Below are 23,086 nucleotides of genomic sequence, written 5' to 3'. Positions count from 1 at the left end.
GAAGCTACAGAAGATACTTGCATGTTTCCCAGAAGACAAAATAAGTTAAATTTACCTTGATCACCCAATTCAAAAAGTCCCTCAGTTGTTCTTAGTGTGGAAAAAAGGATCTCAAAAGTACAGTCATTGTTGAAAAGGGTTCAAATACACAAAAATGCTGAAAAAAAAAACAACAACTAAGAATCTGTGAGACCTGAAGGATTTTTCTGAAGAATAGCAGGCAGTTTAACTGTTCATGACGAACAAGGGGCTCATGAACAACTATTACTAAAAAAAAAAAAAAGCAAGAAAACCCCCCAGTATTAGGAATCAAGTGTATGTAAACTTTTGAACAGGGTCATTTTTATAAATTCAACTATTATTTCTCTTGTGGACTATATGTAAACGTCTTATGTAAAATGCCTTATTCAGATCAGTACTAATTAAAAAATAACTTGCATTTTGCATGATTCTTCTTATTTTAGAAAAATAATTAACATTGAAAAAAATAAAACCATTAAAAATGAACACAAATGATTCTCTGAACTGCTCTGCTTAAACTTGATATGCAATCATTAGGATACTCAAAAACACATCTGGGGAAAAAAAGAGAGTAGTAAAGGAAGGCCAAGAGGGTGGAAAACCCTACACTCGCTGAAGGGCAAGTAAATAAACTAAAACAACGATGATACAGAGTCAGCCAGGCATGACACACAAACCCTTGGGCGAAGTGGAGAATGCACAGTAGTGGCAGCCCTGTAGATCTCTCGCAGCGCTTGATTAATATCAAAGACAACTCTGAAGAGTTGACTCACACACTAAATAAACTCCCATTCAGGAAAAAGACATCCTATAAGCTGCTTAGTGACTCACAAACGCATATATGTGCTGTTTTTTCCTTTTGTCGCATTGGGAGCAAGTGTAGACATGCTAACCCTTTCTGCCTCCATTCACAAATATGTCCATTTATCAGCCTGAAGAGGCCCAGTCATCAGTGGGAGGGAATCTAAACCCCCTTAGCTCTCTCCTAAGATTTCAGAAAGGGATTTTCCAAGCTGCACAGATAAATGAGGGCTGTTTTTATAAATAATAACATGATATGCATATTACCTATTAAACACAAAAGACACTAAGAAATTTATAGCTCACACATGCCAATACTCAAGAACACAGCATTCTCAGATGCTCTTTTGATAACCGTTCTTAAACAAACACTTGGGTCTTACCTTCTCTGCTCGTGAGATTCCCTCTGGTCTCGTCTGATTTCTGGAAGTTTATACTGGCGTAGGCACGGAGCTCTTCTATACCTTCCACGGCTCCCAGCTCCACTGGCCGAGACTGGAACCCATTCCAATCTGGAACATGCTGCTCTCCATTCTGCACTAGATCCAGATCAATGTAGTTCAGGCCGTTCTGGTCATGGTTGGTTAATGTGGGAATTGGGCCCGAAGCGGTTTCCATTTGTCCGTTGGTTACTGTAGATGCAGGTGGAGCGGTAGAAGCAGCAGAGGCCTCGCCGGGTCTCAACCACACATTCTCGAAAGAGGCGGAGCTGTGGCGCTTCACCTCACCTGACTGGCAGGTGGCTGATGTGTCAACCGACCCTCTGGTCGCCGTCGAAGCAAAAGTTTCCGAACTATGTCGTCGTCGACCCTGGGGGTCAGCCCGGATTACTTTAGCCCCCTGATTCCGCCCAGAATTGGAGTTGACCCGTGTGAATGCACTAAGTCCTGACAAGGGGCCGATTAGAGCCGGTCTTCCAGGCGCACTACTTAACGGCGTTACATCAGAACAAGAAGGGGCATCTGCATCCGGCAAGGCCTCGGTCATCAGCATCATTTGAGTATCAGGAAAGCTAGTGCAGGATGCTAACTGCATGCTGATGTAGTCACGGTCACATATGCTCTCACACGGCAGCGGAGGAGAGGATACAGCGTTTGATGGAGTGATTATGGCATAGTCTGAACAGGAAGCGGATATTTGCATTTTTGGGCAGAGCCCACCAGCCTGCGACCCAAGCTGCATGTTCATGTATTCAGACGATGAAAGATCTGATGTGGCCTCAGCATCACTTCCAGAAAACACAGGTGGGAACAGCGACGCTAAGCTCGCCGAAAACGCCTTGTCGTTAAATTCAATGTTGACATACTCCCCAGGACTTTTGGGCTCTGTGGGGAAGGGACTCTCACGTGTTCGTGGAAGAGTACTAGCTTTGCTAGCATCCAGCGAGAGGCGTGTTGGACGTGTCAGCCTCCCGTTGCCCTCTGACCTTTTAGGTTTGACAGCAGACTGCTGCGAATTGCCCTGACCACCCAAGCTGTCGCTGCTCGCAGAAGACGACGAAGAGTCTGCGTACGCCAATCGACTCGAGCCCAGTGATATCCGAAGAGGGCTTTGGTCTTGCTTCCTGTTGGCGTGTTTGAAAGAACGCGGTAAAGAGAAGTAAGCGTACATTGGCCTGGGAGGATCTTCAACAGGGTTGAAAAAGCAGTCTGGAGGCGTACTGGTTGTTGAACAACTAGCTGGAGACATGTTTATGTAGTCTCCACAAGATGACACTTTCCCTTCCATGCTCTCCACGGAGAGCTTAGGGTTGACGCCATTAGTCCAGATCTTGCCATAGTTTGTTGTGCCATCTGGAGAGCAGCTGCCACTTGGTGACATCATCATGTAACCATTGGAGTCGACATGCGAGTGTTGCCGGGGGTTGATAATTTGCTGTGGTGCTGATACACTTTTTGGACTCATGGGCATGTAGTCACCGCTTTTCGCTGTTGGCGTCGCAGACGCAACACCTGGCTGCATGGGCATGTATCCGTCATCTTTGTGATCTGGTCTACTGTGGTCTTTAGCTTGTGAAGCATCGATACCTTCCTCTGGGTATGAATGCGTAGGCATAAACGAGTGCCTGTATGTTGACGACGATGACGATGCCGAACGGCTTCGTGGGTATGTGGGCATCATCACAGTGTATTCCTCTAGCGAATTAGCGGAAGATTGCGAGGGAGTCTTTTGATGGCACGGAGTTGGCGGCGATGCTCCAGAAGAATGCGTTCGCTTACGAAAGCATTTCTCAAGCTCGGGTTCCTCCAGTCTCGATGGCGTTCCCCTTCGCGATTGGAGTGAACCAGGCTTGGCCATACAGATGTAATTGTTAATCTCCTCCTCCCTGGCGGGTGGCGTGTGGCCGAGCGAGTCAGGAGTCACGCTACGGAAGGAGCTCCGAAAGTCGCAGGGGCTGGATCCGTATTCATCCGAGGAGATGAATCCGCCGTCACTGGGCGATCCAGATATAGAGGCGCTAGAGCGGCGTGGACAGAGGCAGTCGGACGTGGATCCATGGCCACTAGTGCTGCTGGAAGACAGGCTGACGGGGCTGATGGCTGAGGGGGAGCACCGTGAGGTGGGAGTGGGGATTGATCTGCTGTGATTGAGTGGCGGGTGAAGTCTGGATCCACCCCTGTGTCGTTGTGATTGAGGTCGGGCTGTGCTCGGACTGCTTGGGCTCCCATCCACAGATGCCGGTCTGGACATGGTGCCCTCTCCATCACTGGACGCTCTCACTCTAAACGAATGGCTGTGTTTGCCAGGTCTAACAGGAGAAGTGGCCGTCACGCTCTCAGCCCGAGAGCGCCTGCCTAGGCCAACTTGACTGGGTGGAGGATTGTTGTGATGATGCCTCCTGACTGGCACTGAGATGGGGTTTGAGCAGTTGGAAGATGACTGACTTTTGCTGCGGGGTCTGAACTCCTCACTCATGGCTTTCATGGCTTCTAATATAGTTTCATGCATGTTCTGAGCCACAACCGAGTCATCCACCTGCATCCAAAACTCCCCAGGCCCGGTCACAGCAGATCTCCCTACTTCAATAAAGAAGAAATTTTCAGAGTGACCACATCTCCTAATATTCATTAACTGCAGCACCACAGCGGCCGCATCAGAATTGAGTTTCACAAAACTGATAGTCTTATTGGTGAGGCATAATCTGTAAACGCCAATCAAGTTCTTTGTGTGACCCAGACCCTTTGGTTTCAAAATAACTTGCCAAACTTCTTTGAAGGCAGGTCCTGGCGTGGCCTCGCCGTAATTATCCTCTCCATCTCCGCGGCCCGCGGCAGTTTCGTGGACCTTACCTCTGTTATGAAGATCAACCAGAGATTGATACCATGACTCCTGCTCTAGCTCGCTGTCAGCAGCGATGGCGAAGTACTCATCCTTGGTATAAAGTGCGACGAGATGTTTGTTTTTAGAATCCGCTCTTTTGTTGATATTAAAGCAGCTCTCCAGCGGAATGGATCTTTTCGGCGCTCCAGACTTGTGTCTCCACTTCTTCTCGTTTTCGTAGTACTCCAAACGGGATGGTCCAGAGGCGCTCGCCACCCTCAGTACAAAAAACCTTTTGTGCATGCTTTTGGGTTTCCTTAAATAACCCACCTTTTTCACGTCGGAAAAACATCCTTGCTCTGTGGTCGGGCTTGCCATGGTATAAAAAAATATAATTTATAGAAAAATTGCAGGATTGAAAATCAAAGCTTTATGCATGTACTCTTTGCCAAACGTGAGCGCTGAGATAAAAACGGTTCCATTGAGTAAAAAATAGCACTTAAACCAGTCACTTCTGTGCGCTCCGTCAAGAGCTTGAATTATAAGAGTTCATCGATACCGTAGCACACTTGGCTTTTTTCAGCAGCATTACATTGTTACAACTAACGTTAAGTTTAAATAATCCATCGGACATCCTCGAAAAAAATATTGCAAGTACCGCCGGAAAGCACCAAGTTTATGTTGTAAAAAAATACAAAACAGTAAATATTACGAAACAGCGTCCTTTTCAGTCAGAAGATCCGAATGCATTATCAAAACAAGCGCAGTCAGCAGCGCACGACCCCGTTTACCCCGGAGATCAAAGCGCTGTCTGCAAAAATCCCCAAAGTGCAATTAACCGAAGCACGGGCGCAAACTATGCATCTGACCGTTATTTACAACGGAAACGTACCGAGTCGGCTTGAACCGCTGCATAAGTTCCTCCAAAAGTCGCCGAGTTTTCTTTTTAGCCAAGCCGTAACAGACCAAAACAAGGCACCGCTCGTGTATGTTTGTATGGAGGAGTTGAGACTGGGGGGTTGCAGCCTAGCTTGTTACGATACAACCAAGAATCCCGCCCCTTTTGGAACGCACCTTGTTGATTGGATGAATCTAATGTCAATCATCCCAGGGCTGTGAGAGACGTGTGATTCAAACCTAGTGGTAGGGATTTTGATTCTTCCCAGTGACTCGAATCTTTTGAGTTAGTTCACTAAAAAGATTCATAACAAGCCCGTTAAAAACGACTCGTTTACTTAAACGATTCTTTCATATGATTCATTCACAAGATAGTATTCACACCTATAAAGTTTTATTTAGTGGCGGTGATGAAAAGACGCGATGTAACTATGCGCTGATGTTATTTATAAGCACACAATTGTAAAATAGAAAGTCGGTGACATTTTACAGTGTTCATGTTACTGTCTAGTCTATTTATTTGCATAGATAAATATAGTGACTGACGAATGAACAATATGTACTGAGGAGTATTTGCATTGCGGGGGTGCTTTGACACTTTATTGTTGTTGCTGTTTTTATTACTGTGGACATTAATTATAGTTACATAATGTGTGTAACATGCAGCGTAGTGAAAAGGGGAATTGTTTTTCCACCTGGCGGAGAATCGGATAATTACCGTCCTAGACTAACCCAGTGTTGAAAAATGAGCTGAAAATGTATTTTTAACAGAAACAAGCAAATATAACATAACATTAATAGTTATTTGAAAAGAATCATACACTGTAAAATGTGGTAAGAATTGTACCTTAAAAATGTATTTCAACCTAACAGGATCATTAAAAAGAATCTAATTGATAAAATGAAATTCAAACACAAACAAATAAATGTACATATGAATAACCTACATATTTTGATCCTATTAAGAACATTTAGGGTTGTTTCCAAACGTTAATATGTTGAATCATTTGCTTTTTTATTCCCTATATTATTTATACAATAACATCATAATATCTTTAAAATAGATTTTGTAAAAGATTAGGGGTTAAAGGAAAATCATACAGTAATAAATTACCCAATAGTCAAATGTTCACTTACAAAGTAATTTAAATGAAGCACAGCCACTTTCATAATAAAGCATAAAATCACGTTTTACCTTTTCACACGGTAAAAACATTTTTTACCTCTAATTTAAGGTATTTTCTATTTTAAGAGCTAAATGTGTCACTACCTTGTTCATTTCTGCATTCATTGAGCAATACTGCCATCTGCAGTCAAACTACAAGAACATGTTATATGATACTTTTTGTCTATTTTTTTTTTTTTTTAATTGAGATCTATAAATCTGAATAAATAGGCTTTCCATTGATGTATGGTTTGAAATGATTGAGCAATATTTGGCAGAGATACAACTATTTGAAATCTGAGGGTGCACAAAATACCGAAATATTGAGAAAATCACCTTTAAAGTTGTCCAAATGAAGTTCTTAGTCATGCATATTACTAATCAAAAAAAAGTTTTGATATATTTATGGAAGAAAACTGACAAAATATCTAAATGGAACATGATTTTTACCTAATATCATAATGATTTTTGACATAAAAGAAGAATCAATCATTTTGACCTATGCTATGTATTGTTGGCTATTGCTACAAACATACCAGTGCTACTTAAGGCTGGTTTTGTGGTCCAGGGTCACATTTCTTTGCATTACATAGCTTTGGAATAGGCGTTTGATGTGTCAAAATAACTACAGTATATGCTACATTCTATGTTAATTTTATGTTAAATAATAGTTTATCAAACATAGGTTTCACAACAAAACATGGAATTGGTCTCTTATGCATATGGGCACAGTATTCATAGGCTGAACCAGTAAAACTTTCAAACGGTTTTCTACGAGAAAAGACTACAAACGTCAGGAGCGATGAGATCATGTGACCAGAAGCCCCAGTTGCACCACTTCCGTGTTTACAACCTGACGAAACATGGTGAAATGAAAGTAAAATCTGACGTGTCCTACTGTTGATACCTAATATTAGGACTCAGGAACTCTCATTTCACGCACAACACAACTTCATCATAAGGAACGTAAAGCCTTTCAGACCGAAGCTGTCATTCGGATATTATGGTAAGTGAGAAATGCGCAGTCATTGTGTTTTTGTAGTGTGTAACGTTAGTACATTTAACCTTACACTTCAAAATATGGAGCCTTTATGGAGTGCATGCATGATATTAAGCAGAATATTCTCTTAAATTGGCAGTTTAGTATGGATAATAGAGTCTTTATTGAAAGAAAGTGATCAATTTCTCGTTTTGATAATAGTTAAACGTTACTTAAAGGCTCTTGTGTGTGCACCACTACCCTATGAAAAAAAAACAAAAAAACTTTATGCCTTAGCTTTGGTGCTTTTTACACACCACATGTCATAAGTTTTTGAACAGTACGATTTTTTTTTTTTTTTTTACAGAAAGTCTCTTCTGCTCACCAAGCCTGCATTTATTTCATCCAATGTACAGCAGAAACAGTACATTTCTGAAATATTTGTACAATTTTAAAAATTTTCTATTTGAATATATTTTAAAATTGTATTCTTGTGATTTCTAAGTTGAATTTTTAGCATCATTATTCCAGTCTCACGATCTTTCAGAAATCATTCTAATATCCTGAATTGCTGTTCGGAAAACATTTATTATTACTATTATTATGTTGACTTATTATGTTATCTAACAGCTGATTAGATGTTTAAGAAACATTTTTTTCAGGTTTCTCGGATTAATAGAAAGAACATTTATCTGAAATAAAAATCTTTTGTAACATTATAAATGTCTTTATAATCATTTTTGATCAATTTAAAGCATCCTAACTAAATAAAAGTATTAATTTCTATATTTTCCCCCCAAAATATAACTAAATATATACTGACTACAAGCTTTTGAATGGTATAGTGTATAATGTTACGGAAGCTTTTGATTTTAGATTTTAGCTTTTAGATTTATCAAAGAATCTTGAAAAAAAAAAACATACTCAACTGTTTTAAATATTGATAAATAATAATGTTTCTTGCACAGCAAATCAGAATGATTTCTGAAGGATCATGTGACACTGGAGTAAAAATGCTGAAAATTTAGAAAGCAAATAAGCAGCTATTTTAAATAGTAAAAATATTTCACAATATTACTGCTTTTGCTGTACTTTGGATTAAATACATGCAGGCTTGGTGAGCAGAAGAAACTTGGAACATGAAAAATCCTACAGTTTAAAAACTTTTGACTGGTAGTGTATGCCTGGATATTTGTCAACAAATTGCAAACATGCACTTTTAAAATGTTATCCTCTTCCTGGAAATATTAATGACTCATCCTGCACTACAGTTTTAGTCCAATCAGATGTTCTCAAGAATGCAAATGCCCCTCCCCCAATACTACCTGCAACCGGCTAACCAGATCTCAGTCATGTTTAATGATTTGACATGTTCTGTAGACAGATGTGTACAAATTGTAACTGGAATGTTTCTTAACTAAATCCAAAACATTTATAAGCGAGTAGCAGTCTCACAAAAAAATGTAAAAATGTGTTTCAGATGCGTAACAGACATAGGGGATCCAATCTCGGCCTGCTCCTGCTGGCCTCCCAGGTTTTCCAGCTGGGAATCGACAACATCCCACCAGTCACTCTTGCAACGCTGGGCCTCAACGTCTATTTGTTCTTGTTTCCTGTCAAACCCCTCTTACAGGTATGTGTTATTATAAAAAATAGGTCACATCTGCCAATAGTGTGTTAGATAAACTGCTGGCTGATAAACTGCCAAATAAAAAAAAAAATCGAAAAAGCTGTAAGTTGCACAAGTTACAATAAAGGCAAGTTGTAGACAGTTCTTAAAGATTTTTCTGGTGTGTTTCACTGTTTCGCAGACATGTTTGAGTGTTCGAGAGGCATACTGGTACAAAGACTGGAATCGTCTGCTGCTGTCACCATTTCACCATGTTGACGACATGCACTTGTACTTCAACATGGCTTCACTTCTTTGGAAGGGCATCAAGCTGGAGAGGACACTGGGAGGCACCTGGTTTGCGTACCTGCTCTCCGTCTTCTCTGTGCTCACCGGATTTGTGTACCTGCTCCTGGAAACAGGACTGACACACATGACAGAAGACTCATCATATAGTTTACAGTGTGCAGTGGGCTTCTCAGGTGTGTTGGATCACCATAGATTGCACATGCTTTAAAATAAGTGTTTTCTATTTCAATATATTTCAAAAAAGATCCTGTATTGCAAAGCTGAAGTTTCAGCAGCCATTACTCTAGTCATCAGTGTCACATGATTCTTCAGAAATCATTCTAATAATTTTTTTTTTTTTTTTATGAAATAACAGCATTTATTTAAAATAGAAATGTATTTACTGTCACTTTTGTTCAGTTTAAAATATCCTTTCTCAATAAAAGTATTAACTTCTTTAGAAAAAGCCTTACTGCCCACAAACCTTTTTGTATCTTTTGCTATATTATTAATCATGTACAGTACATGCAGTTGGTGGAAAGAATAAAAAAATGAGCAGACAACAGAAATCAATTGATTCTTAGATGTCATTTTGAACTTTTTCTACCAAGAAATAACCACTGAAGCTGTTTGTGATTCATTTCAGGTGTTCTGTTTGGGCTGAAGGTGGTAAATAATCATTATCATCCAGGAGGGGCTACATACGTAATGGGGCTACCCATAGCCAATCGCTACGCCTGCTGGGTAGAGTTGGTCCTCATCCATATCATGAACCCTGGGTAGGCATGAAACACATTTCAAAGATGCTAAAGTTCATTTTCTCTTTTTTCATAAACATGTTTTAATTTGTAGCAGGCCTAGGATCTGGTTCACGGCCTGTATTAACACACATTCACATTCACATCTCTTTTGCAGGACGTCATTTGTGGGACACCTGGCTGGGATCCTGGTCGGTCTGCTCTACACGACTGGACCACTAAAGAGCCTCATGAAAACCTGTGCAGGTAAACAGCATTTTCAATGTTTTTAAGTGTGAATACACTACCATTCAATACATTCAGTATATTTTTGTAAGGAAATTATTGGTTTTATTTAGCATGGATGCATTAAATTGATTGAAAGTGACTGTAACAACATTTATAATGTTACAAAAGATTTCTGTTTGAAATAAAAAAAATTTTTTTACTTTTAGAGTCATAATTTCCACAAAAATATTAACAGTTTTCAACATTGATTTTAATAAATGTTTCTTGAACAGCAAATCCGATTGAAATCTGATCATATTTAGGTAGTCTGAACAGCAAACTACATGAAATCCGATTTGTGCAAATCCGTTTCAAGCTACATTCAAATGTGGTTTGGAATCCTATTCAAATCGGATTCCTGGAAATCCGTTTCAAGCCCCGTTCAGACTGTCAGACCAAATTCGATTTTGTCCATATCCGGAATCTGATTTAAATAACTGACTGTCCACACAGCGTGTCACAACTGTTCAATGCCGTTGCGTTGTTATGCCAACACTACAAACAACAATAACAGCGATACAGTTTGCAATATAGATGCTGTCTTGCGATATAACAACGTTGCCGTCGCGCTGAATTATATTCATCTTCTAAAGCAGCGGCAGAAATGCAGGAAGCTGGAATGTGTGACTTTATTCTGTGCTGCCGTCTCCGCTGGTTTCAAAACTCAAAGAGGTGCGTATACTAGCCGTATATTGTCTTCTCCCGCTTGACTTGCAGTTCGCAACAACACAAACTTGTTTCTGCAAAGACATTCGTTAGGTTTTCCACAAAAACGTCTTGATGTGTTTATGATCGTATTTCAATCGGATTTGCATACAAATCGGATTTGGGCTGACAGTCTGAATGAGGCTCAAATCCGATTTTTATGCAAATCCGATTGAAATCCGATCATATTTAGGTAGTCTGAACAGCAACGGACTACATTAAATCTGATTTGTGCAATTCCGTTTCAAGCTACATTCACATGTGGTTTGGAATCCTATTCAAATCGGATTCCTGGAAATCCGTTTCAGTCTGTTCGGATTTGGCATGTTTTCATGCCACGTAAAACGTAAACGCGTCAGACGTTTTTTGTGGAAAACATAATAAACGTCTTTGCAGAAACAAGCTTGTCAGTGTCCCGTGGATTTGGGCTACTTTAACTCTGTTTCAGCGGGTGGTTTTTCATGTCCGCGGGTTGAAACGACCCCAATAACATTATCTTTATCCCCTGGAATTCGAACTGTACAGGGGAACCCCTCAACAAAACGTGTATTGAGTAGCAATTAGGCGGGATTTGTTGTGAAAACCTGCAGGGGTGATAGCGTTCCGGCACCACGCCGGATTTCCGGCGTACTGTGGCTGCAGAAAAAAAATCAGGTTCGCGGATATTGATCTGACATTTCTCTAAATCTGAGATGCGCAGGTCAGAGAGCAGCTTTAGGTCAATGCATGCTCACTGCACGTTTCAAAGTCAAAACGCGGCACTGTTGTCTTTATATGAATGTATCTGAAGGGAACCGACTGTCCTCAGAAACGTGTCGTTGGCATTTTCATTTCATGCCTGATAAAACAGCGTTAAAGCAGCTTTGCTTTCAGCCATTACTAGGGAAACCGTAATATTTCAGCGCTCCTAAAGCGCCCCCTCGTGACAGAGAATTAATTTGCACGGTCAAATTTTCAGCTGTTTTTGGTCAGATTATTGCAAATCTCGACCAATGTTTTTTATGCAGCAAACACAGAGTTGTAAATGTGAAAGAAGTTAAAGTGCTTTCTAAAAACCTAAACAATTAGGACATTATGTTTTAAATAAATGTAATGCATTATATTACAGCTTGTATATTTTGCACCATTTGCATGTTTTGGACCAAAAACTACATTCAGAAAGGAAGAAATAAAGGGAAGGAGAAATGTTTTTTGTTAATCCCATACTGTCTTTTACGGTACATTTATTTATTATGGCTTTTCAGTTGAATGGTGCATATTTTGCAATTAAATTTGTTAAAGAAAAATGAATGTGTGTCCTTTTTATGTTCTTTAGATCTTTTTTTAGTTAATCAATTCCTGTGTACTTTGGAGTACTATTATTGCCACTTACTGACCTGTCTTGGTATGGCTGTAGCATTTACTTCCAGTGATTGTACTAAGATGGGTTAATAATGTCAATATAGGCACTGAAAATATTGAGAAGAAAATGCTGTGTTTTCTTGAATAATACTGAATAAAACAGCATCTATATTGCAAACCATGTCACTGTTATTGTTGTTTTTAGCAATGACATAACAACGCAACGGCATTGCCAAAGAAACCAACGCACATTCCGTGAAAAGAAAGAGCGCTTGAGTACGAGTATTTCTGAAGAATCATGTGACACTGAAAACTGCAGTAATGATGCTAAAAATTCAGCGTTGTATCACAGGAATAATTTACATTTGAAAATCATTAAAAGTAATTAAAAATCTTGTTATTTTAGGCGTTGTGACATCTAATGGGCGTTATGGAAGGCAGCAAACATACTACAATTCATCAGGTAAACGATTTTGCTCATTTTGTTTAATAGGGAAATATTCATTTAAGTATAAAGACTGCAATCTGATTTAAATCACTGCCAGCCTAGAAATGGCTCTGATTTTGAGAACTATTTGATGTCCTCCGGATCCATTATTTGTAAAAATCTGTGTTCACAGGATACAGTGGATATGGCGTTCCGTATCCTCCAAACTCCCATTATGGACAGCAGTCATTTAATCCCGGGAGCTATGGCGCCCCCTACAGAGAGCCGTACAACACACGCATGCCCTCTGCACCACCCCAGCATCCCTATACAGGAGGAATGACAGAAGAGGAGCAGTATGAGGCAGCTCTCAGAGCCAGCCTGAATGACAGAGGTCAGCAACTATTCATTAACTGAACCATTTTTTAAGGCACTAGCAGCTACAGTGTGTAACATTGATTGCTATTTTGTTTTGTAGGTGGCTACACGCAGGCTAGATCATCACGTGCCACTTATACCCACTCTAACCCAACTCCTGAAGAGATGCGCAATCGACGACTTCAGAGATTTAACAGCTGAACAGCTGGAGAATGTGACACAAAATGCTAATACTATTAGATTGTTTACACTAAACAGAGCACTAAACAACCAATCAGAGCTAGAGGAGAAGATTTCTCCACTGCTGATTGGTTGTCATTGAACAGTTTTATGATGTCATTAATGGGAGGTTTCCAAAGCTACTGCCTGTATTTCTATTCGCACAACAATTGTATATACATTTGCATTTGCGCTAAATGCGATCACTTTGTATTAATGTTAAAAGCTGAACATCCATGACACATGGTTGTGGATGAGACTTCCTTTCTGCAGTATGTTGAATGTACAGTAAGATGATTTTGTCAGTGTGCCGATAAGTCTTACTAAATGTATGTAAAACCTCTCAAGTTTGTAGCACTTGATTTTATCCAAACATTTCTTCCTGAGTAACTTATACTTTGTTTCTTAAGAAAAGCATATTTTTGTAAACAAACAATAAACTATTCTTATTCTGATTATGTTGTAGTTAGTTTTGCATTGGTTTCAAGACACGTCCTGTTCATATGATAAGATATTTAGTAATTCAAAGAAAAAATCAGGTTAATATTTACTTATAGTTGAAGTCAAAAGTTTACATACACCTTGCAGGATCTGCAAAATGTTAATTATTTTGCCAAAATAAGAGGGATCATAAAAAATGCATGTTATTTTTTATTTAGTACTGACCTGAATAAGATATTTCACATAAAAGATTCTTACAAGAGTTGAATTTATAAAAAATACCCTGTTCAAAAGTTTACATACGCTTGTTTCTTTATACTGTGTTGTTACCTGAATGATCCACAACTGTCTTTCAGGTCCCACAAATTAGTTTTGTCAGCATTTCTGTGTATTTGAACCCTTTCCAACAATGACTGTAGATTTTGAGATCCATCTTTTCACACTGAGGACAACTGAGGGACTCATATGCAACTATTACAGACGGTTCAAACGCTCACTGATGGTTTAGAAGGAAAAAACAATGCATTAAGAGCTGGGGGTGAAAACTTTTGAACAGAATGAAGATATTTTTCTTATTTTGTCTAAATATAATATTTAGACAAAATAAGAAAGTCCCATTGTGAAAAAATTGATCCTAAAGTCATACAGTCATTGTTGGAAAAGGTTCAAATACAAAATTTCAGAAAAAACACAGAATTTGTGGGACCTGAAGGATTTTTCTGAAGAACAGCAGGCAGTTTAACTGTTCAGGACAAACAAGGGACTCATGAACAACTATCACTAAACAAACAAACAAACAAACAAACAAACAAAAAAACAGCTGTGGTAACAACACATTATCAAAAATCAAGTGTATGTAAACTTGAAACAGGTCATTTTTTAAATTATTTTCTCTTGTGGACTAGCCTGGCTAACGCCAAACCACGTCATGACAATGAATAATATCGCGCTGCAAAAAACCCAGGCTACTTGTGGACTATATATATAAATGTATTTTATGTGAAATATCTTATTCAGGTCAGTACTAAATAAAAAAAATAACATGCATTTAGTATGAATCCATTTATTTTGGTAAAATAATTAACATTTTGCAGATCCTGCAAGGTGTATGTAAACTTTTGACCTCAACTGTATAATTAAATTGTTATTATTCAATTTACTCTGTGAAAGAGAATCCCTGCATTTATTACATATACAGTATACTACTATTCAATTTTTAAAGAAATTAATACTTTTATTTAGCAAGAATGTGTTAAATTGATCCAAATTAATAATAAAGATACTTGCAATGCTACAAAATATTGTCCAAATATGCAGTTTTCATCAGTTCCACAAAAAATATTAAGCAGCACAAGTGTTTTCAACATGGATAATAAGAAATGTTTCTTGAGCGGCAAATAGGTGTATTAGAATGATTTCTATTAGAAAGATCATGTGACACTGAAGACTGGAGTAATGATGCTGAATTTACAGCCTTGATAATCGTAAGAAAATATTTTACCCCAAACTTTCCAGTGGTAGTGTATTATATATATATATATATATATATATATATATATATATATATATATATATATATATATATATATATATTTCTTTACACAGTCCACAAATAAAAAGTGTTTATTTTATTTAGAATGCTGATTTTCTTTTTCTCAAAAGTGTTAGTTTAAATTATATGGATATATGCAATATATGGGGATAATATGGTTTTATTAGTGGGAAGAAGTGGTTTATGGAAAATTGAATGGAAAATGCTAAAGGGGTATCCTGTTGCATTTTGGCGAAAGGTTAAAATCCTAGAAATAGTGATATATGAGCTTCCACCCCTCTCCTAAAACTGTGTTAGATGTCTCATTTGGTTGAGTTTATATATATGCGTTCATCCAAGGTATTATTGCATGTTATACAAATATCAATTTATTAGACATTTAATACACAGTAAGAGCTGAACCTGATTGTTAAATGTAAAAATGCATGTGACACTGAACAAAAATCAAACTTCTTGGGAAAGCATTATAACAAATTTGTGTTGTCCTTAAGTGTACGGCCATGCTCAGTTCTAACAGTACAGTACTCGATGTACCCAAACACAGTGAAATTGCATTTCTAACCACAAAATCAGACAAAAATAATCACTTCTTTTTTTTAAAGGGAACACGTTTTTCATTCACTGTTAAGTTTTTCATTTCCATCCAAAATAGCACCAAAATATCTCTAGCTAAATAAATACTCTTGACATTTAGCAAAAATATAAAGCAAAGCTGTTCTGTCAACAGTGCAATCATATGTACACACAGAAGAATATATCATGTTCAGAACAAGCTTAGGACCCCTTATGTGAACTGTAAAATACTGAAGGTGTTAGTTTCATTTAATGGCTTGTGTTAGTTTAGGCAAGAGAGGAAAATATATATAAAAACTAAGAAGGAAAGATTTTCAAGTGTCCAATAATGATTAATGGGAAGTTCAATGGCAACAATTCTTTAACAAACACCAGAAGACACAGAAATTACTATTTTTTTTAGGATAACTACATTGAACAGTACTTTAAAGATGTGCCTATGGCCAGAAGGGTCTATTAGGAACTGTGTATGTAAAAAAAAAAAAGTTGAAATAAGGGGTTGTTTTAACATGTAGGGTTAACTAATGACTGAAGTCTTGTATCTTCCTATCATTCACACATACAACTATATTTACCTGCTAATGCTAGTCTTTGTTTGCCACTTGGAGATACATAACCTCTGGAAAGTCGAGACAACTCGACTTGAAGCGGTAGCGGCACTGCTAAACCGATCGGTAAATTATCGTTCCATGTGTTTACGCACGGAACCATAAAAACATTTAGCCGTCTTGTGGAAGTGAATACGAATTTGGTATCTACAATTTTTTGCCTATAGACTAATTATTGTCCGGCGATTTTAACTAAACTACCGCTGATAGACCTGCTGTGTTTTATGTTCGAGAAGCTGCTGTAAGTTACACAGCGCTGTCTTGCGGTTTTGCGGTGTGCTCGTATTTACAAACGCTGTTTGTCATGTTGTTTGGTCGTAACTCATAAAGCTAGCTACTTTACGGAGTTAATAAAGTGGTCTGTGGCAGATATGAGATATATGATTTTTTGGTGTGATAAAACAAAGCATTTGGGTGTTTTACTGTTTTTTTGTGCTTGTCCTTGTTTGTTTACTTCCCTGCAGGGCTGGTCAGCGCAACAAACCCCGTGTCCAACTGAATTAAGACTTTTTTCACGGTTATTTTCTTGCATCTCACATACAGACAAAGATTTCTGAAGCATATTTTTAATACGTCATTAAAAAGTTATTCAGTTCAGTTCTGTACACACTGCATTGAATTTCTGTAAATGCGGTTGTCACTCTGTATTTTTCGGGAGTTAAAGGAACACTCCACTTTTTTTGGAAATAGGCTCATTCTTCAACTCCCCCCGAGTTAATAAATTGAGTTTTACCGTTTTGAAATCCATTCAGCCGTTCTCTTGTTCTGGCTATATCACTTTTAGCATAGCTTAGCATAGATCATTGAGTAAGGAATAATTGACGACGGGGCGTAGAATTCTTAGAAAATAATGCACACCCGAGGTGGTGATGCGGTCACGACGCGAAGCGGAGTGGCCGTTACACCTCGGGTGTGCATTATTTTCATAGAATTCTACGGCCCGAAGTCAATTATTCCGCTTATACTACAGTTACCACACCTCAAGACAATCGATCAAATTATATATTTCCAAGACATTCGCCCCGTTTTATCCTTAAAACGCTATTGTGAGTAGGATTAATTTCTTACGCAGCTCATTCAACAGCTTCGTTGCTAGTTCCAAAACGTCATTTTAGAACTAGTAATGACGCTTGGGCTGTTAATAGCAAAATAATGCCGTTAATAATGAAGTTTAGACAGACCGACAGACAAGCAGACAGACGGAAAGAGTGAGGGAGAGAAACTAAGTGTATGACTTTACCTCTCTCATGTCTGTGTCTCTCAAGGGTGACTGGCAGCATCGTCTCTACTAACAGTTAAACTTTAAGTTCATTTTCTTCAAGACCACGCCATTGTTACCTCGCGTGTGAGAGCTGTCATGTCGTTTTTAAGTTGTTAATGGTCAGAGCAGCGCTAACAACATTAGCGCGAATGCTAACGCGAGTGCAAACTGTAATGTTATGTGTGTGCGTCTGTGAGGTGAGTGAGAGAGGACGAGAGAAATAGAGTTTGTGCTTTCCGTACATAATAAAACGTAATATATTGTGGAAAAAAACATGGAAATAATCTGTCGTTTTTATCCTGATGTTTACTGTATTTATTAGTTTGGCCAGTGTCATTGTGGGTTTTAGTTATTTTGCTGTTTTGGGCTGTAAGGACATTTGAAATAACTGAAATCGTATGGCGAAGTGATATAGACATGCACTGCGGTCTAAAGCTGCCTGGAACTACGTTCGCCGTGCGTTTCCCTGAATATAATGCACACCTCTAGAACGTTCGTCAGCCAATCAGATTCAAGCATTCAACGGCCCTGTAGTATAAATCCTATTATTACACGGCTTTTTGGAATGCTTGATTCTGATTGGTCAGTTGAGACATTTGCAGGTTCTTTCTTTTCAAATAATCACCTCTCCAAAGTAATAACGCATAGCCGGTACTACTTGTATGTTTAAAATCCCTCCGTGCCAACAAAGATTACCGTTTGGCGCCATCTTGTGACAAACACTGGACAACCACATTTAACAATGGAAAATTTCGACATTAATCTATTTAAATTGTCTTACTAACGTACATAGTTTGAATGTTAGTCACGTGGTACTATATCGTTTCGCGGAAGGATAAAAATGTTAATTTAAAACAAATATGCCAATAAAAGGTTTCAAATTCATATTCATGTCCAGTTTTTTCCTTATGTGGCAAGTAGCCGTGTAATAAGCGGGATAATGTACAGGCAGCCGGTAGTTATCGCGAAATAAGCCCCTTCAGTGTGATACAAGACTGATCCTGATCACACTGTCGGGGCTTATTTCTGCGATAACTACCGGCTGCCTGTACATTATCCCTTACTTAGACCAATAGCATCGCATTCAAAAATGACCAACGAGTTTCGAGTAGTTATATCGTGTACTAATACCGGCAGAAATGCAAAACTGCGATTTTCTAGGCTGATAAGATTAGGAGCTACACTCCCATTCCAGCGTAATCAAGGAAGTTTGCTGCCGTAACATGGCCGAAGCAGGCGGAGTAATATCACACAGCACAGGTGCAATTCTAACCTAGCTGGGAACTAATTTCAGGCGCTCGTGATATTATTCCGCCTGCTGCGTCCATATTAAGGTAGCAAACTTCCTTGACTATTTTCCTTTAATCAAGCAGCAACCTCCCGCTCTTTCTATTGAAACAAACACGGAAGTGACTTAAACTGCAATTCATCGACTGGCCGCTAGAGACTGGCTGCAAAAAAGAGTCAATCCCATTGACTCCCCATGTTAAAATGCCCAACTTTACAGCGGAACAAAAAGTGTTTACAGCCTGGTACAAAAAGTGGTTTTGCTCTATATAGCTAGTTTTGCCCTTCATGTCAATTGTGAGGGGGTGAATTTTTTTATAACTCATTCGTTTATGTTATATTAAGCCTTAAAGTTCAGCATAATTAAGGGCGTGGTCACTTGAGTGACAGGGGGATTGCTGCTGCTGTCACCACTGTCGCACTAGGCATGCGTTGTTTCAGCAACCAGCTCCACCCACGTACCGCCTTTTTGCCCATCCGGGAGTGACGCACGATGACGCAATTCCAAGATGGTGACGGTCGACTCCCGCCCACTATATGCTTCAGAAATGCTCTTCAGAAACCTACGAGTGACATCACAGACACTACGTCCATATTTGTTACAGTCTATGGAGTTAATGCGGTTGTTGACACTCCCATATTTTAGTGAATTAGATGTGTACAGAACGCGATTAAGGAGTATAAGGTGAACTGACAACCGAATTTAGCTGCAGTGTGTACGTGGTCCATATGTTGCCAAGTTGGGCTACTTTAACACTGTTGTCGCAGATTGAAGCGGCCCTTAATCACGTGATATTTAGCCCCTGGAATGCGAATTTTACCAAAATATTTAGTAAAATAAAAAAAAGGATTATACACCCCGACTGGTGGGGGACTCCCTCCGAAATGCGATTGGGCGGGTTTTGTTGTGGAAACCTGGCAACCCAAGCTGTCCACTCTGCAGTATATTGATGACACACACGAATCGGTCGGCGCATTGCCGCTTCAATCCAAACACACCTAATGTTAATCTAAAATGTTTGTTGGTTCATGATGTAGAATCTTAAAACAACTGAAATGCTAGTTTTCTAATCTTGTTGGCTAAAACAGCTAGCTAGCTAGTTGTAGCTCAATCCGCAGAGCATAGCATTATTCCCCACATGAAAATTAACCATGGTTCTATTATGGTATAATAGTAACCATGTTTTCACCCTCCAGATTGATTTCCATTTGTATAACCACCGTTTTACCTCACATACCATGGTTAAACTTTAGTTAGTGTGGCAAAATCATGTTTTTTTGGTTTTATTTGTATTTAAACAGCTGTTCATTTTCATAATGGGAATACTCATCACATTACTTGAATGTTGCTTAAGATGTGTCTGTCAAATGACTAAATCGTCCTAATAATTTCACAAATCAACAGCTAGGAAATGTTATCTTGGTTTCCTCTAGTTCCTTACTTCAGTTAAAGAGAAATAGAGTGTAAAAGTGTTGTCACATTAGCAATATTGTGGTAAAAAATTCTATTGTAAATAATGTAGCGATATTTAAAGCACAGCTCACACAAGTCACTTTCAAAACAAGTGGGTTTCTGTTGGTCATTGCAGTGGATTCTCTCACCTTAAAGTGAAATTGTTTTGACTGCTATTAAAATGACTGGATTTTTGCCCACAAAAATTAGCCAAACAATGATAAATGTTCACAGAAAAATGAAAATTCTGTCATTAATGAACCTCATCATCTTCAGAACACAAATTAAGACATTTTTGATGAAATCCGAGAGCTTTCTGATTCTGCAAACAGCGACACAACTACCACACTCAAGGCCCAGAAAGGTAGTAAGAACTTTGATATAACAGATCATGTGACATCAGTGGTTCAACCTTAATTTTATAAAGCTACGAGAATACTTTCTGTGTGCAAAGAAAACAAAAATAGCGACTTTATTGAATAATTTTATCTTCGACATGCGTTAATGAGAGTACCACAATGGAAGAAGTTGTTGAATAAAGTTGTTTTCTGTCACAAGTCACACGGTGTCAGTTGTGTTGCTTTAAATCCAGGGTCAGGAAGCTCTCGGATTTAATCAAAAATATCTTAATTTGTGTTCCGAAGATGAACGAAGGTCTTACGGGTTTGGAACGACATTAGGGTGAGTAATTAATGACAGAATTGTAATTTTTGGGTGAACCATGCTTTTAATTCTGCACAATACTTGGTTTATATTCAAGAAAATGATCAATTTAAGTGTAGAAAACTTTGGATAAACCAGTCATTTGTTGACTTCTATACAGAAAAAACTGCATCTGCTTGCCAAAAATTGCATTTACACTAACAGCAATAGCAAAGATTTCACTGGATCAAGGTTCACGTTTCATTTTGGTTGAAAATGTCACCATAGAGCTAAACTAGCGTTACAATACTGTGTTGATAATGATTTGATGCGGGCTAGCATAATACTTGCTGATACAAGGAACTAAGGAGAACATTGGTATATAGGAATTTGTGCAAATGGTCTTGGGTTTTGCTAGCACCAAAATGAAATAAAAATGAGAAGACATAAAGGAAGTGAGCTACGTGGGAACAAATCCAGTGAAGCAAAAAGTTCACAGCCTGTAGTTCAACAAAAACGGTCACCATTGATGTCCTTTTTATCTTCCCCCCCAAAAAGTGACCAAAAGCATCTCAATACTTATTGATGTGCATTCTCAGTGCAGTTTTTTTTAAGAAAGCACGAGAGACTTGTGTCAGTTGTTCTTCACGCAGACGCTGCATGTGCTGACGTTGTCGTGCAGGTTCTTTCCGTCGGGCACAGTATTTTGAGAAACGCCGTCAAAGTGCTGCGTGTTCACTCGAGTCAGCCAGAAACTTAAGAAGGTGGCAGAATATTGACATGTGCCATGCGAACCTTGGCACTCCACGAATGGCTGACTGCGGAAGTCCTGCAAACAGCTTCCTGTTGATGTCAGAGACTGTCCTCCTCCCTCGTCTCCTGATCCTGTGTGCTGGAACAAAGAAATGAAGTTGCATTGTGATTTGGTCAGAATGTAAAAAAGTTTAAAAAGTCCTTATGTTTTTGAAAAAAGTCTACTAGGGTTTGCAAAACAGTCCCTTACCATAAGGAATGAATATCCAGACCAGAGACTTCTCCAGTTGAATGGACACTGTGGTGAAGCCCCGTTTTGACTGTGTAATGTGATGGTTGGCGATGATGCCTCACACACCACACACCTGCTGATGTGTGGTTGAATTTCCTTCTCTCTCAGAATTCTCTCGGGATTCATGGGAATTGATGCATTTGTAGACAGCCAATAGGATTTGTCGTTGCGGCTGGCGTAATCACAGGTGTCCATATTGCAACAGGAGAAAGGCATGGTGCTGAACACACGTAAACATGAACCTGCTTGGCCTAGTGGAAATATAGGTTTGAAATTTATTGTTATCAGGGTTATTATAATTAGCTAAAACTTTGAATTGAAACTTTTAATAATAACTGAAATAAACATGAAATATTTTATTTTTTCAGCTAGTTGCCAAAGCAGCATTTCTTATATTTGTTTAGTTTAAGTTGACGCATTAAAATAACTAAAACTAAAACTGAAATAAAAATGAATAGACATTCTTAGACATCTTAAAAGAAAACCACTAATAAAACTGACAAAAACAACAAGACTACCATGCACAGTTAAAAGTTTTCACCAGTTTCAACTTAAAAACTTAAGTTTAGAAGCTGCCTTAAAATTTTAAGTTATATCCACTTAAGTCATTTCATCTCACAAGTTAAATCAACTCATTTTATTGTAATGAGTTAAAATGAATTGTAGTTTTAAGTCGATTTACCTTAAAATTTTAAGGCAACTGCTAAACTTAAGTTTTTAAGTTGAATCTGGTGAAAACGTTTAACAGTGTAGCTCTAATTAAATTAAAATGGAAAAAACTAAAATAGTACCCTAAAAACATTTGTTACTTGAAATACAATAAAAATTGAATATTAAAATCTAAAACTAAAGCAACATTTTTCATTTTCATTTAGTTTAACGTTATGCACTAAAATAACAAATTAAACTGAAATACAAATAAAACAAAAACTAATAAAAATGACAAAAATTAACCAAAAAATGTAAATAGAAAATAAAAAATAAAAACTTCAAAATCAATAAAAAAAAAACATTTTAATTACCTGAAATTAAATTAAATACAACAATTCCACAGAAACATTTCTCATTTTCATTTAGTTTATGTGAATAGATAATACAAAATAAAAGT

At 38.3% G+C, this 23,086-nt stretch overlaps 3 protein-coding genes across 3 annotated transcripts in view; 1 reads left to right on the top strand and 2 right to left on the bottom strand.

Annotated features, from left to right (window-relative positions):
• irs1 (insulin receptor substrate 1) overlaps window positions 1–5,037 on the bottom strand; it is a 39,471-nt gene extending 34,434 nt beyond the window's left edge. The window contains exon 1 of the mRNA XM_073818107.1: window positions 1,206–5,037. Within this exon, the coding sequence (XP_073674208.1) occupies window positions 1,206–4,461 (3,256 nt within the window). The 5' untranslated portion in view covers window positions 4,462–5,037. The remainder of the gene's footprint in view (window positions 1–1,205) is intronic.
• Window positions 5,038–7,008: 1,971 nt separating this feature from the next.
• On the top strand, window positions 7,009–13,571 carry rhbdd1 (rhomboid domain containing 1). The gene is made up of 8 exons (XM_073818223.1): window positions 7,009–7,151; window positions 8,605–8,757; window positions 8,936–9,215; window positions 9,668–9,800; window positions 9,937–10,025; window positions 12,499–12,555; window positions 12,713–12,913; window positions 12,998–13,571. Exons 1-8 carry the CDS (start codon window positions 7,149–7,151, stop codon window positions 13,096–13,098), a joined length of 1,017 nt encoding a protein of 338 aa, XP_073674324.1. The 5' UTR covers window positions 7,009–7,148; the 3' UTR covers window positions 13,099–13,571.
• Window positions 13,572–18,130: 4,559 nt separating this feature from the next.
• The window catches only part of col4a4 (collagen, type IV, alpha 4), a 43,815-nt gene continuing 38,859 nt past the window's right edge, over window positions 18,131–23,086 (bottom strand). The window contains exons 43-44 of the mRNA XM_073818362.1: window positions 21,937–22,229; window positions 18,131–21,825 (exon numbers count right to left, since the gene is read on the bottom strand). Of these exons, the coding sequence (XP_073674463.1) occupies window positions 21,568–21,825; window positions 21,937–22,229 (551 nt within the window). The 3' untranslated portion in view covers window positions 18,131–21,567. The remainder of the gene's footprint in view (window positions 21,826–21,936; window positions 22,230–23,086) is intronic.

This window comes from Garra rufa, chromosome 14, assembly GCF_049309525.1.
Source record: "Garra rufa chromosome 14, GarRuf1.0, whole genome shotgun sequence".
NCBI lineage: Eukaryota > Metazoa > Chordata > Actinopteri > Cypriniformes > Cyprinidae > Garra > Garra rufa.
This window is presented reverse-complemented; position numbering and strand designations above follow the sequence as displayed.

Coding starts and splice junctions, on each gene's coding strand:
- rhbdd1 (XM_073818223.1), top strand. Junction 10,026..12,498: donor CCTCATGAAAACCTGTGCAG/GTAAACAGCATT, acceptor TTGTTATTTTAG/GCGTTGTGACATCTAATGGG. Junction 12,914..12,997: donor AGCCAGCCTGAATGACAGAG/GTCAGCAACTAT, acceptor TTTGTTTTGTAG/GTGGCTACACGCAGGCTAGA.